This window comes from Lactuca saligna, chromosome 8 (assembly GCF_052625555.1).
Source record: "Lactuca saligna cultivar CGN05327 chromosome 8, ASM5262555v1, whole genome shotgun sequence".
Lineage (NCBI taxonomy): Eukaryota > Viridiplantae > Streptophyta > Magnoliopsida > Asterales > Asteraceae > Lactuca > Lactuca saligna.
Window position 1 is genome coordinate 115,094,225 of NC_136424.1, and position 16,677 is coordinate 115,110,901.

Consider the following 16,677-nt stretch of genomic DNA (forward strand, 5'->3'; position numbering starts at 1 on the left):
TTAAAAACATGTAAAGGATATTATTGAATTCAATAAAGTGGGTTTACAGATTTACTTTTAAAGTGATATAAAGGCGTGTGGTGCATAAAGGTAACGAGAGACACGTGTCGGTGTTAGTACAAAGGGAGCAAAGGGGTCACGTGACATATCCCTCGGATCCGGATCTAAAAATGGTTGGGAAAAGTGGAAGTTCAACGCAATAACTTGACGTGTGTTCCACTGTCACATCCCTCTTTCCTCATTCATGCCTCTTGTCTCCTAAATTTACATTATGCTCCCTTAAAATTAAGGAAAATGAGTGGTGAACCGGTGATTTGGTGATTGTGAGTTTGTTAATTTTATATTTTTAAATGAATAAATTAATATAAAAGGTTAAGATATAAAATTGTTTGTGTATTTATACAAAATAACTAAAGAAATAAAGGTTGAGAGACGATATATATATATATATATATATATATATATATATATATATATATATATATATATATATATATATATATATATATATATATATATATATATATATATTATAGTTGAAAATTAAATTTATGTAAGAAGAAGATAAATGTAAAATTTTATAAAAGTTTTGAAGATAAATCAAGTTATAATTCAAGTTATAAGAACATGTAACAATTACAATGTATATATGATACAAAACGATATAGTACGGTGAGTTTGAGTACTTAAATTTATACATCCTTAAAGATATATATTCACTTTTATATATATATATATATATATATATATATATATATATATATAAACTAAAATGGAAAAAAAAAATAAAAGTAAGGATAAAATGTCTATTCTTCAATATTTAACAAAAAACACTTGATAATGATGGAAACATGTGCAATTTTTGCCAACTGTAAAGATCATTAATGTAAAGTTTTCATAATTTGGACCTAAAGTCTACAAGAATGCAAATAATAAGGACCAAAACTATAATTTACTCATTTTTTTTAATTAACTTCAGAATTAAAAGGTTGGCGGGCTAAAAATATAATTTTCTAAATAAAAAACTGTAATTAATTAATCTTTTTTTTAAAATTACAAAACTACAAAAGCAAAAATATAATTTCCTAAATTAAAAATTGTAACGAAAAAAATTAATTGTAATTAATCCTGTAAAAACCACAAGGACCAAAACTGTTGGGTTGTTATGAAATAGAATAAAATTATCATAAATTAAAAGGGATTTTAACTTAAAAGTCCCTAAGTTTACAAAATTTGTTCGGTTTAGTCCCACGACAAATTTTGGTATGTTAATGCCTAATATTATGTTTTTTTTTTGTGTGTGTGAGAGACATTAGGAGGTATTAGATTTTATTTTAAATAAAAAAACTCATAATCCAAAAGCTAATTCAAATATTTTTTAGGAGTTTTTAACTTTTAGTTTTGGTTTTTATATAATCCATACATTTAAAAGTTTCAAGACTATTTTTTTAAAACTGGCTTTCAACTTTTAGATAACTTTTGCCAAAAGATATGCCCTAAATGTTCTAACTAAATTTTATTTGGAACAGATAAATGTCAAACACTTCTCTGCTTCTCCACAAATAAATAGCGCCGGTTCTAAAAAACATAAAACTAAATTTATAGAGTTATCTGATGGCTAAAAGATAATGACACTATTATTTTCGTGTGCAATATAATAAGAAGTGGGTGAGAACTAATTACCTAATAATATAACGATAATCCATTTTAATAATTTTTAAAATATACTGTCGATTGACTTTGTAAACCATATAATATTATTGTATCAAATTATTTGACCATTTCTCGGCTATATAATATTCGCTAATGATTACCACTTGTTATATGAAAACCAAAAGAATAAGAAGACTTACGTAAATTCATTTTTAATATAAGGTTTTAAGTTGATTCGATTTACAATGTGTTTATAATAGCATTTATATTTTCTTTCGGATAAATTTCAAATGTCTAAATACATTAAATGTTAAACTTCGTATGCCATTTTGCAAACTCTCATGTGAATCATAAGTTGATCTTAGATAACACATTAAAACATTTTATTTTGCCATTTTGCAAACTCTCATGTGAATCATAAGTTGATCTTAGATAACACATTAAAACATTTTATTTGTTTCAATAGTCACTTTGAGTTGTTTTCAATCCTCTTGTCTTACTATTTTGAGTAAACTATAGGTTTGGTCCCTATGGTTTGCATCTCTATGCAAGTTTAATCCTAATTTTGAAAAATTAGTATGAGTTGTCTTTATGGTTGCAAAATCTATCAAGTTCGGTCTTTTTACTAGTTATTGTACACCCCCTGGTTAATTATCTATAAAATCACAAGAATACCAACAACCCAAATTAATAAAATGTATAAAACTAAAGACAAATTGCAAGAATGATCCTTGTGGTATGTCAAAACTCGCATGTATGGGCGAAAAAAGTTTTCATTTTGGTTTGAACTTTTTTGTAAAGATGAGTGTTCCCTTATTATTTAATTTTCTATTTTTGTTTTATTACCAATAATTAAAAATAAAACAAGAATAAAATACTCTCTTTTGTTGGAGAAGGAAAACACCACAAATCTGCACAAACCCACACGTTAATGTCTTGTGACCTCCCAAAACTCCCAACCCCAAATTTACGAACCCCAAGAAAAGTAGAAAAAGTCAATCGAAGTTTCACTCGTTGCAGATCGAAGAATCAAGTTCCCATCATCTTCAAGCTCAAATTTTTACCAGAAATGGCGGACTGCGGACTTGGTGGTGGTGGTGCTGTTTGTGATTCTAACTCCAATAAGGGTTTCGTTGCCGTAACACCGACGAACAAAAACTTTTGGTGGCAGGTTGTCTTGGTGATAACGATGTTTTCGGTTCAAACAGGTGGTGGTGCAAAGGATGTGTAATGTCCAGTTCCTGGTATGTATTTTAAATCAAAATTTTCATTTTTGTACAGGAATTCGACGAGTTGGAGACTGGAGGCACTAAACTCGTCGAGTAGGAATTGATATTGTAGGACGCGGAGTCAAGACACTTAGCTCAACGAGTAGGGCTGCCAGATTGAAACCCTAATTTTCAGGGTTTAGCACCCTATTTAAACACCTTAACCTCCAAAGGTTGGCCTCATTTACAGCCTCTAAGTTCCAAAACCCTAGCCACCAAGCCCTAATACGTTTTTGGAGACTTTTTGAGCCATTTTGTGCATTCTTTGTGATTTTGAAGCTTGAGAAGAAAGGAGAAGCTTGGGGATTCAAGAGGAAGCTAGTAGATCCAAAGTTTGAGCTGCATTTCTAAATCATTTGAGGTATAAAAGTTGATAGCTTGACTTTCTATTACTTAGATCTTCATCTAGGGTAGTATGTTGTCACTTTTGGGCCATATTGAAGTCATCTTCGGGATTTGAGCATATCATGAAGTTGTTACTTCAGATCTAGGCACTCATGAGCTTATGAGGCTTAAAGTTGCCAGCTTAATCAAGCCTTTGCTCTTCCCCATGCCCTAAATCTCTTACATAGCTTAGTTTTTGTGTTTCTAGCTTCATGACACCATGAATAGACGTAAAGTTAGCAACTTTACATGGTAACTTAGTCCTAGGGGACCAGATCTATGGTTTGGAAGCATTGAGCCCAACAGGAAGTGACTTAATGGATATACACTAAGGGGAACCCGACATGTTGTTCATGCAACTCGACGAGTTGGATCGTGGCCCCAACCTTTCCTGGTTACTGAGCAAACTCAGTGAGTTGGCTATGTTTTCGAGGTTTTGATGATTGGAAAACTCGACGAGTTCAAGGAAGGACTCGACGAGTTGTATTGAAAAGTCTTGATTCTATGGATAAGAGGAGCTCGACGAGTTGTAAAAGAACTTGACGATTTTGATCGTAATTCAGGGTTCCTGATTCATGAAACTCGACGAGTTGATAGACCAACTCGTCGAGTTGAGTCAATCAGGATGTTGACTTTGACTTTAACCTTGACCAAAGTTGACCCTTAAAGGGGTTATCAGTGTGAAAAGGGTAATTAAAGGAAATGCATATGTGTAGGAGTCTGAGAGGGGTTGATTTCAGAGCAAGAGCCTTTGCAGCTATTTCCCAGTTATCGAGGTGAGTTACCTTCCAGTAGTAGTGGGTCGAAGGAACCAATACTGACCCACTAGTATTTGATTATAGTTGAGATGATTGTCTTTGTGATAATTGTCTGGTGTGCCACTATCTGTTATGTTTTATGTGTCAGTATGTTATGTTACTATGCGATAGTGGTAGAAAGGGTAGGATAGACCCTGTTAACAATTAAAAGAGACCGAAAGGGACGCTAGCACCAAGATATGCTAGGTAGTATGTGATATGTATGTATTGATGGGTTTTGAGCATTCTAACACTTCCTAAGTGTACATGCAACCCTAATAACCTTGGATCTATGTTTGTCTAATTTGTCATGCAAAGTTGATTTCCAAGGTTATATTCCTATCTAGCATACATGGGGAACAATTTTAACATAAAGTATAGATAGAATAACTTACCTTGTTGTTGCTTGTGTTCCTTGAAACCTTGTGAGCCTAGCACCCCAAGTGTGATGCCTCAAATGCTTCACACAACACCAAATGCTCTTGGAAGAACTTATGAGAGAATACACACTCTTCAAAAATCGGCCAAGCCCTCTATTACTTAGTGTGTATGTGTTGTAGCCGATTTTAGGTGGAGACATGTTTCTTATATAGTGTTGACACATCTAGGGTTAAACCCTAATGTGTCATGACTCTTCATTTCCATGACCCATGGGTTTGTAACTCCCATGGAGCATCCATGGAGCATCCTATGGGTGGAACCCAACTTGATGATCCATGGAGCCTTTTAGCCCACTATACAAGATATGGATGATTTACTTAATCAACACATATATTTAATTAGTTATCTTTTGATCACTTAATTAATTCTAAATTAATTCTTGATCAAACTAATCAAATAATATTATTAATATATTAGAACTTATAATATATTAATAATCTCCAAGCGTTATTTCTCTCATTTAGTCTATCCAATTGCATGGTGCCATGCAACCCAAATGGACCATGCCGGGTCGGGTCAAGTACATACCAGAAATAGTTATGGACTTAGACACCTTATCCAACAGTCTCCCACTTGGATAAGTCTAGTAACTATTACTGCAAGTATGACTTTAGGAACCGATCGGCAATCGTAGCTCTTTACAAGGTTTCTCGAAACTTGAGAAGATGATGGTACGCCATTTAAGATAAGTGATCATATAATCCTCTGTTCTAGATATCAGTCGGACAAATACATGGAACAATGTCTTACTTATTGTCCAACATTTGTTTCCCGATTTCCGATTTGTTTGACAAAGAACTTCATTGAACACATCAATTTAGTTCTGACCGGGCCCGGTACATAGGTCAAAACAAAATCATCGAGGGGCCCAGATATCAGCTTCTAATCCAAGAAGGAACAGATAAACTTCGACTCATATGTTTGTTCTACTACTCATTGAATTACACATAAGAGCACGATTTTATAACATCGAGTTACCAATGCGTTTTTCGTACAATCAATGCCTAACCAACTTGTAAGTAACAAATCATATCTCTAGGTTTAAAGACTTATATGATATTACCGTCTCACGATCACTCGAGATAGAATTCCATGAAGTGATTCCAGTGAGCGTGGGTTGAGTCCAATGCTCAGAACTTATGAGCACTCATGATTGTTGTAGCCTTGTCCCAGACCTCTACAACCAAACATGACAGTCTTGATTCATACCTACTTCCGACATATGACCGACTGTGGAGGTTTGAATAATATGTTATACCAAACAAAATTATTCTGGAAGTCAAAACATGCAAAAGAAATATAGTAAACGATCGACAAGAGATAGCAACACTTTACTCATAAATAAAACACTTTTATTCATCATCAAATGTCAATTACACTTTACAAATTTCGAGATTATCTAACTACTAAATCTAATATCATCCTTCAGCCCTATGCTCCGAGCATGCTGGAGATGCTTAATCCGAGTCAGTCCCTTCGTGAGGGGATCTGCCGGATTCTCATCTGATGATACCCTCTTTGCCACGAGGAGTCCTTCTTCGATCCGATGTCTGATGAAATGGTATTTTCTGTCGATGTGTCTGGATCTCCCGTGATCCCTTGGTTCCTTGGCTAAGGCAACTGCACTTTCACTATCACAGAAAATTTCCATCGGCTCTTTAATAGCTGGTACAACTCCAAGGTCTCCAATGAAGTTCCTCAGCCATAACGCCTCCTTTGCCGCTTCGCTAGCTGCAATATACTCTGATTCACAAGTAGAATCTGCCACTGTCTCTTGCTTGGAACTCTTCCAAGAAATTGCTCCTCCATTTAGGGTAAAGACCCAGCCCGACTGAGAGCGGAAGTTATCCCTATCAGTCTGGAAGCTAGCATCACTATACCCTACAACTCTCAAGTCATCACTCCCACCGAGGGTAAGGACCCAGTCCTTAGTCCTTCGTAGGTACTTGAGAATATTCTTTACCGCAATCCAGTGTGCCTTGCCAGGGTTCCCCTGAAACCTGCTAACCATGCTCAAGGCAAAGGCTACATCAGGTCGAGTACACGTCATAGCATACATGATCGAACCTACAGCCGAAGCATAAGGTATTCGACTCATTTCTGCTATCTCAGCCTCAGTGCTAGGGCTTTGTGTCTTACTCAGCTTGGCGCTACTCTGGATGGGTAACTCTCCTTTCTTGGAGTCTTGCATTCTGAATCTCTTCAGAATCTTCTCCAAGTAGGTACTTTGACTAAGTCCAATTAGTCTTTTACTCCGATCTCTCAAGATTCTTATCCCCAAAATATAGGCAGCTTCACCAAGGTCCTTCATAGCGAAACACTTTCCAAGCCAGGACTTTACTTCCTGCAAGGTTGGAATGTCGTTTCCTATGAGTAGTATGTCATCCACATACAATACCAAAAAGCTAACTATACTCCCACTAGCCTTGACATATACACAAGATTCATCTTCACTCCTAGAAAAGCCAAATTCCTTGACCTTTTCATCAAAGCAAAGATTCCATCTGCGAGGTGCTTGCTTTAATCCATAAATGGATTTCTCAAGCTTACACACTCTATTAGGGTACTCGTTACTGACAAAACCTTCTGGCTGACTCATGTAAACATCTTCAGCCAACTTTCCATTAAGGAAAGCGGTTTTGACATCCATTTGCCAAATTTCATAGTCATGAAATGCGGCTATGGCTAACAGAACCCGAATAGACTTAATCTTGGCTACCGGAGAAAAGGTCTCATCATAGTCCACTCCAGGAATTTGAGAGAAGCCCTTTGCAACCAGTCTAGCCTTATAAGTGTGTACTTTACCATCCATGTCGGTCTTCTTCTTGAAGACCCATTTGCACCCTACAGTCTTTCGACCTGGTACATTCTCAACCAAGTTCCAAACTTGATTGTCATACATGGATTGTATCTCGCTATCCATAGCCTCTTTCCATTTGGCAGACTCGGGGCCCGCCATGGCTTCCTCGTAGCTGTTAGGGTCATCTTGACTTACTAGTGTCTCATCACTAATAAGTGTCTCACCTTCTGCAGTAATATGGAATCCATAGTAATGCTCAGGTGCACTCCTAACTCTCGTGGAACGCCTCAGAGGTACAGATTCGTCAATTGGCTCAACAGGAGTTTCCTCCTCAAGTTGAGGGCTAGAGTTTGAAGTTCCTTCACCACTTGACTCTTGAATTTCTTCAAGATCAACTTGCCTCCCACTGTCTCCTTGGCTTATAAACTCTCTTTCTCGAAAGACTCCTCTTCTTGCTACAAAGACCACATTGTCACTAGGTCTGTAGAAGAGGTAACCAAAGGATTGCTATGGGTAGCCGATGAAAATACACCTCTCGCTTCGGGGTTCGAGCTTATCATGAGTCTCGCGTCTCACGAAAGCCTCGCATCCCCAAATCTTGATGTGGTCTAGTTTAGGTACTTTACCAGTCCACATCTCGTGAGGAGTTTTGGCAACTTTCTTTGTAGGGACTAGATTGAGGATATGGGCGGCAGTCTCTAAGGCATACCCCCAGAATGAGATTGGTAGCGAAGCTCGACTCATCATGGAACGAACCATGTCCAACAGGGTTCGATTACGCCTCTCAGCCACACCATTCAACTGCGGTGTCCTGGGAGGTGTCAATTGTGAGACAATTCCACATTCCTTTAGATAGTCGAGGAACTCTGAACTAAGATACTCACCACCTCGATCGGATCGAAGCATCTTAATGTTCCTGCCCAATTGATTCTCGACTTCCTGTTTAAATTCCTTAAACTTCTCGAAAGTCTCTGACTTATGCTTGATTAAGTAGACATATCCATATCTACTGTAATCATCGGTAAAAGTCAAATAATAACGATTAGCATCTCTTGTGGCATGTTTGAATGGTCCACACACATCCGTGTGTATAAGGTCCAACAAACCTTCACCCCTTTCACATGAGCCTGTGAAGGGTGACTTTGTCATTTTTCCAAGTAAGCATGATTCGCAACTATCATTTGACTTTAGGTCAAACGACTCCAAGACTCCATCCTTTTGGAGTTGGCCTATGCGTTTCTTGCTTATATGTCCAAGACGACAATGCCATAATGATGCTTTATCCAAGTTATTATTATTAGAATCAATACACAAAACATTATTTCCTAAGTTATCTACAATAGATACAGCTTCATACACACCATCACAAGGTAATGCTTTAAAATAAAGTACATTATTAAAGAAAGCATTAATCGAACCAACTTCATTATCAAACGAAAAGGTGAAACCTTGTTTGTACAATGCATGAAAGGAAATAATATTTCTTGCCATTTCTGGCGAATAACAACATTTATTCAAATCTAAATTTAACCCACTACTTAGCGATAAAGTATAAACTCCAATCTTGGTGACAGGTGTAACTTTCCTATTCCCCATGATTAAGTTTATTCTTCCTTGCTCCACATTCTCACTTCTTCCTAGTCCCTGCAAGTCACAACAAATATGAATACCGCAACCTGTATCAAGGACCCAAGATTTCGAATGGGGTGAGTTATTAGAAATGATAGTGTAAATACCTGCATGGTTGGGTTTGACTTTCCCATCCTTCACATCTTGCTGGTACTTTGGGCAGTTTCGCTTCCAATGAGCTTTTTCATGGCAATAGAAGCATTCAGCCTCTTTTGGGTCAGAAGAAGGAGTAATGAAACCTTTCTTGGTTCCACTTGAAGAAGAGCCATCAAGGGTCCGAGCCTTGGTACCCTTTGAAGATCTCTTTCTCTTCCTCCCTCGACTTTGCCCGATTGCCAAGACCGGAGTTGAGTCTGGAGTAGGAGTGATAGCAACCGACTTCCCCTTAAGACCTGTTTCTGCGGTCTTGAGAAGTCCCTGAAGTTTGCTGAGGGTGACCTCTTCCTTGTTCATGTGATATGTCATGCGGAATTGATCATAGCACGATGGTAAGGAGTGCAAAATGATATCTATTGCAAGCTCCTCAGGGAAGTTCACATTGAGCTTCAGCAAACGGTCCACATACCTTTGCATTTTCTGCATGTGGCTCGTGACGGACTCTCCGTCCTTCATCATGGTTGTTATCATGGAGCAGATGACTTCGTACCTCTCTTGTCGTGCACTTTGATGGTATCTTTCCATCAAATCTTGGTGCATTTCATAAGGGTAGAAGTCTTCATAAGACTTTTGGAGTTCAGCTGTCATGGTGGCTAACATGATGCAAGCCACCTTGGTTGCATCTCTTTCATGAGTATGAAAGTCAGCGATCTCCTGGGGAGTTGCAGTGGACTCGTCAATTTCCTTAAGCTCCTTGTCAAGGACATATTCTTTGTCCTCGTAGCGGGTAATCATCCTGATGTTTCTGATCCACTTATTGAAGTTGGATCCATCAAAGGTGACTTTCCCACATAAACTCATAAGAGTAAAGGAGCCATTAGGATTCGAGCCAGAAGCATTAGTTGAAGACATCTGAAAAAGAAGAACAAGTTTAGTTTAGATTTAAGAGAGTCCTTAATAAAACACCCAAATGTAATATTAAGGCTAGGATCCAATCACAATATAATATAACTTAGAAGAGGTATGCCGTAATCTAAGTTATACCATATTTGAAAGGTAGGTGAATGACAATTCACCAATTTCCACCACGAAAACCGAAATATTAAATATTTAGTTTTTATTGGTTTTAGAAATTCCTAGATTCTTTGAGATCCAATGAACTTTTCAAAGGCATGTTTCAATCTCGGGAGTGCCCTCCAGGTTTTGTGACTGGGATGCCGAGGATCACAAAACGAGGTGTGAAGTAACCATGCAAATCACTTGGTACCCTTAAAGTTTATCACTCAATCGATGTGCCGGTAAACCACACACGCTCCACCGATACTATAATAAACCTTAAGTCACCCTTTACCTACCTTGTTAAGTCCAAGTTAGTGTGCCAGTTAACCACACACGCTCCACCAACGACTCAGACAAAGTGTAAAGTGTAATTTCATGGATTAGCACCTTATTCACATTTTTCCTAAAGTAACTAAGATTGAGAATTTAATAAACATTAATTACTTTATATATTCATCATACTTTGAATGAGAATTTATAAGTCCTTGTCTTACCCGTTTGGCTAACGACCCTCCACCAGTCAAGCAAGCGGTGGGTGAGAATATTCACCCATTAAGTCACCATTTTATAGGCAACAACCTTATACCCACCTTATAGACCGGCTTCGTGAATGAGGCGTACTAGCGGTAAGACGACTTGTTCTTATACATATATATATAATTATTAAATCATCATAATATAAGTATAAGGGTTGAATTTTAACTTTTTAAATTCTAGGGGTTGGAACTAAAGTTTTAACTTAACTTTACTTGTTCCAAAACTTGAGGGCAAGTTTTGTAACTTTCAAAACTTTTCATTTCTTGTAACTTATGAGTTTAATAGAGTCATAAAATGAAGACTCTTCATTTTTATAACTCTTGTGTTTTCTTAATGGTTTTAACTCAAGTGTGACTCTTGGTTTTCCATAACTTAAGGATAAGTTATGGACTCCATTAAAACACATTATGATCAAGAATTAAACTACCAAATAGGTTACAAATAATTCCTATGATCATCTAAAACATCATAAGAACAAGAACATGAATATGAACATAATCAAAAATTACATAAAACTTTGTAATTTTGATAACTAGTTGTTGTAAATGAATTAGCAAAACATTACACCACCAAAAACAAGTTTACATTTACTAAAACAGTTTAGGGTAATGTTTCTAATTCATTTTCCAGCAACTGAATCGAAATTCTGCACTCATTCGACCCTACTCGCCGAGTGCAAGAACATGACTCGCCGAGTTGGTTGAAGATACACATGGACTCGACGAGTCCCCCCTATAGACTCGACGAGTCCATTCGCAGACAGCAAATTTCCGATTCTGTTTTCAACTTTTAAGAACAAATAAGAACAAACAAGCCTAGGCTCTGATACCACTGATGGGTTTTGAGCATTCTAACACTTCCTAAGTGTACATGCAACCCTAATAACCTTGGATCTATGTTTGTCTAATTTGTCATGCAAAGTTGATTTCCAAGGTTATATTCCTATCTAGCATACATGGGGAACAATTTTAACATAAAGTATAGATAGAATAACTTACCTTGTTGTTGCTTGTGTTCCTTGAAACCTTGTGAGCCTAGCACCCCAAGTGTGATGCCTCAAATGCTTCACACAACACCAAATGCTCTTGGAAGAACTTATGAGAGAATACACACTCTTCAAAAATCGGCCAAGCCCTCTATTACTTAGTGTGTATGTGTTGTAGCCGATTTTAGGTGGAGACATGTTTCTTATATAGTGTTGACACATCTAGGGTTAAACCCTAATGTGTCATGACTCTTCATTTCCATGACCCATGGGTTTGTAACTCCCATGGAGCATCCATGGAGCATCCTATGGGTGGAACCCAACTTGATGATCCATGGAGCCTTTTAGCCCACTATACAAGATATGGATGATTTACTTAATCAACCCATATATTTAATTAGTTATCTTTTGATCACTTAATTAATTCTAAATTAATTCTTGATCAAACTAATCAAATAATATTATTAATATATTAGAACTTATAATATATTAATAATCTCCAAGCGTTATTTCTCTCATTTAGTCTATCCAATTGCATGGTGCCATGCAACCCAAATGGACCATGCCGGGTCGGGTCAAGTACATACCAGAAATAGTTATGGACTTAGACACCTTATCCAACATGTATATGCTAAAGTATTATGTTGTAGTAGTAGGGGTGAAAAAGTCCCCGATTACCAGTTGAAAGAGACCGAAAGGGTAAGATAGCACCCAGATATGCTAGGCAGTTACCAGTTGAAAAAGATCGAAGGGTAAGGCTGGTACCCATATATGCTAGGCAGTTACCGGTTGAAAGAGACCGAAGGGTAGGCTAGCACCCAGATATGCTAGGCAGTATATGTATTATATGGTATGTGGTATGATGAGGGAACTCACTAAGCTTTGTGCTTACGGTTTTTAGTTTTGGTTTCAGGTACTTCCTCTTCGAAGGGAAAGGAGCCGGCTTAACTGTAGCGCATCACACATGATTTTTCCGCACTATGTGATTCTTGGGATGTTTTACTCTAATATTAGGTTGTCATGACATGTTTTGATTATGGATACTGGTTTTGATATTAGTAGCACTATGATGTTTTTAGACAAATGTTTTATAATTATTAAATTAAAAATAAAATTTTTGGTCGTAAATTTTGGGATGTTACAGGATGGAATGGGGGATAGTGGTGTACGTAGGTGGTGTAGCGGCGATGACATATAGATCGAAGCTAGGGTTTGTAGTGGCGACTTCGCCAATCTCTTTTTCCTACAACAAGTTCTTTCTTCAGTCAGGGTTTTTGTCTTCGAGGTCTAATGAGTATCAAGGGTGATGACGAGAAAACATGTGTTCATCAGATTTCGTGTGTATGTGTACGTGTTCATCTAATTTCATTATTCATTTAGGGTTTTCATCAGATTTCGTTCTTCAATTAGGGTTTTTATCATATTTCGTGTGTGTGTGTGTTCATCTAACTTTGTATGTGTACATCTGATCTGATTGTGTGTGTGTGTTCATCGAATCTAATTGCGTGTGTGTATATTCATCAGATAGGGGCGAACTCAAGAACAAACCCATATTTTGTGTATTGTTTTTGTTTTTGGATGATTTCAAGCCAACGGTGGAGGTCGTCGAACGATGGTGGTAGCAGACTATGGTGGTGTCATAAGGTGGTCGAACGGTGGTGGTGGAAGATGTTCTTGATTGTTCTTGGAAGATGTTCTTGATTGTTCTTAAATATATGAATATGTACTTAATGTTTATCAAACACAAACACAAACACAAACACACACACATAAACAAAGAGATAATTTTATTTTTGTTTTATTTTTAATTGTTGGTAATAAAACAAAAATAAAAAATTAAATAATAAGAGCAAAATCATTTTTATAAAAAAGTTCAAACCGCACTAGACCAAACTCACAAAAATATGAAACTTTTGGACCACTAATTCAGACTAAACTTTTTTGCCCTAAACATACAATTTTTGACATACATCATGGACAATTTTTATAATTTTGTCAAAACTAAATTTGTAATCTATTCATATTTCTATAATTGTATTTTGTTCAAACATATATCCTAAAATAACTTGTCATTATATATGCATTTAAACCGGGGGAAGGGGGGTTAACAATAAGTGCACCAAATTTGATGGATTTTACAACCATTAACATAACTCATATTATTTTTCATAACTAAAACTAAATCTATAGAAAAATCGTATGGACTAAGACTATAACTTACTTAATAATTTTTGTAGGTAATACAACTAATTTTAAAAATAATAAATAATAAAATACTCTAGTTTAATAAAGATATTCAATAAATTAAAGTATTAAACTATATTGTTATTTTTAATATTTTTTAAAAAAGTTTTAGTATGATGTCTATTTAGCATGTCACCCTCACAAGACTAGTAAAAGTGTAAAAACGCGATTCGGTCCTCATCAGTCGTCACCTACCCCGTTAAACACACACACACACTAAAACACACACAAAAACTCCGTAAATTCAACGTTTTCTTCTAACCTAATTCTCCTAAATTCACTCAAATCTCTTTAAAACCCACCTTCCATCCGCCATAGATCCCTAATCCCACATTGGGTTTCTTCTTTTCTCCCATTGATTTAATCAATATTGATTAATTAATCACTCAGATCCATTCCAGTTCACCGTTTACAATGGGGAAAGGAGGATCCCTAAGCGAAGGCGTATTGAAGAAGATCATCCTGTCATACACCTACGTCGCAATATGGATCTCTCTCAGCTTCACAGTCATCGTCTACAACAAATACATCCTCGATCGGAAGATGTACGATTGGCCTTACCCAATCTCACTAACCATGATCCACATGGGTTTCTGTTCTTCCTTAGCATACATCCTCGTCAGTGTTCTCAAAGTCGTCGAACCGGTTCAGATGACTCGCGATATTTATCTCAAATCCGTCGTTCCAATCGGTTTGCTTTACTCTCTCAGTTTATGGCTTTCGAATTCCGCTTACATTTATCTCTCTGTTTCTTTCATTCAAATGCTCAAAGCTTTAATGCCTGTGGCCGTTTACTCCATCGGCGTTTTGTTAAAAAAAGACGGGTTTAAAGGCGATACCATGACTAACATGCTATCAATCTCCTTCGGTGTCGCCATCGCCGCTTACGGCGAAGCTAAATTCAATAGCTGGGGTGTCATGTTACAGCTTGGTGCTGTTTGTTTCGAGGCTACCCGATTGGTTTTGATTCAGATCTTGTTGACTTCGAAAGGCATTACATTCAATCCAATTACTTCTCTTTACTATGTCGCTCCTTGTTGTTTTGCTTTCTTATCAATCCCTTGGATCATCGTTGAGTTTCCCAAACTCAGAGATACCTCAAGTTTCCATTTCGATTACTTCATCTTTGGCACAAATTCTTTGTGTGCATTCGCTTTGAATCTTGCTGTGTTTTTACTTGTTGGAAAGACTTCAGCATTGACGATGAATGTGGCCGGAGTTGTCAAAGATTGGCTGTTGATTGCGTTTTCTTGGTCTGTGATCAAGGACACTGTGACCCCCATTAATCTACTTGGTTATGGCATTGCTTTCTTGGGTGTTGCTTATTATAATCATGCGAAATTACAGGCACTTAAGGCTAAAGAAGTAGAAAAGAAGGCAACCCAGGTTGATGATGAATCTGGTAAACTTTTAGAGGAGAAAAGTGCAGAAAAATCTTCAGACAATTGATATATGATTGGTTTAAAGCCTAATTACACAAATTAGGAAAGTGAATCAAGATTATGAGTTAGAAGCCCTAGAATCTTTTTTTTTTGGTGTATGTGTTTAGTAAGTTATTTATATGTGATTTAATGTTTATTTATTTGATGTTATATTGGGGTTTTGAGAGTATTGAACTCTTGGTGCCAATATGTGCAAGTGACTAGAGAAAAAGACTTGTCTTTTATATGTGTTTTATATTTAAAGATCCTTCATTTGGGGATGTATTTATCTCAAATTTGTTTTTCTTTTTTTCTCTCTTTGTGTGATACATTGTGTTATGTGTAATTTATTTTCTTGCAAATCTTTAATAATTTGTATGGAGAATATGTTTGAGAGGAAGCAAAGAGCTATAATATAATGCATGAAGATGACTCTTCAAATCATTTGTTTGTCTAATTTTGTTGTGGTTGGTTTAGTTAGACTACGTAGTGAGACGAGGCATACAAAATTGGACTGACTTTCTAAAGCTATTTTCTTAATATAAGGGGCAATTTGATATGATTCTTAATGAGTTCGATAAAAGAAAGATTGTGTTTGATTCAGTTGAATTATCTCATAATTAGAAGCCTCTGATTCAGTTGGATTATACCATAATTAGAAGCCTTTGATATATCTTTTCCTTGATCCGATCAAAGATGGGCTTGATTTGTTTAGACATTGATTCAATCAACAACTATCAAAACAATCTTTGAATGACCACCTGGTATGAAACATTTCAAATTGAAGTTGGCCCATATTCGAATATGGCAAGCTTCAATTAAGATGGTTAAAAATCTATATTGATGACGAAATGTTATTTTACATCATAACATGGTCTCTAAACCTAATTTTTGTTTAGGTTTTAACAATATGATTTGTTACAACATTGACAATTGGTTACAACTTAGACATGGATGTGTTTGGCACGTAGCTTTTATGAGCTTTTAAATTTTAGCTTTTAGAAAAATTCAAAAAAAAAAAAAAAAAAAAAAAAAAAAAAAAACCAAATTGTTCAGGAATAGAAGATTTTAGAGTTTGACTAAAACAAAAGGCTACAAATCTGAAATTAGATTGACCACCTTATCAATTGAGTTGATTTTGTCCGAGTTTATTTTCTATATTACAAACATCGACGACTTTTTATCATTCCATTAGTTTTTTTATATGTTGCTAATTATATTTTTCTTTTAGTTTATATTACATTTGTTATTCATTGTAATTCTTTTTTCTTTTAGAGATGCACCTTCTACTAGAAATGATTTTTCAGTGGTTCTAGAATCGGTTCTAAGAATGTAGAAATAGATACGACCAATTCCATCATTC

General features: G+C 36.2%; 1 protein-coding gene across 1 annotated transcript; it reads left to right on the forward strand.

Annotated features, from left to right (window-relative positions):
• The first annotated feature begins 14,060 nt into the window (after window positions 1-14,060).
• Window positions 14,061-15,628, forward strand: LOC145011644 (putative sugar phosphate/phosphate translocator At5g25400). The gene has a single exon (XM_078970381.1). It carries the CDS (start codon window positions 14,308-14,310, stop codon window positions 15,340-15,342), a length of 1,035 nt encoding a protein of 344 aa, XP_078826507.1. The 5' UTR covers window positions 14,061-14,307; the 3' UTR covers window positions 15,343-15,628.
• Window positions 15,629-16,677: the final 1,049 nt, after the last annotated feature.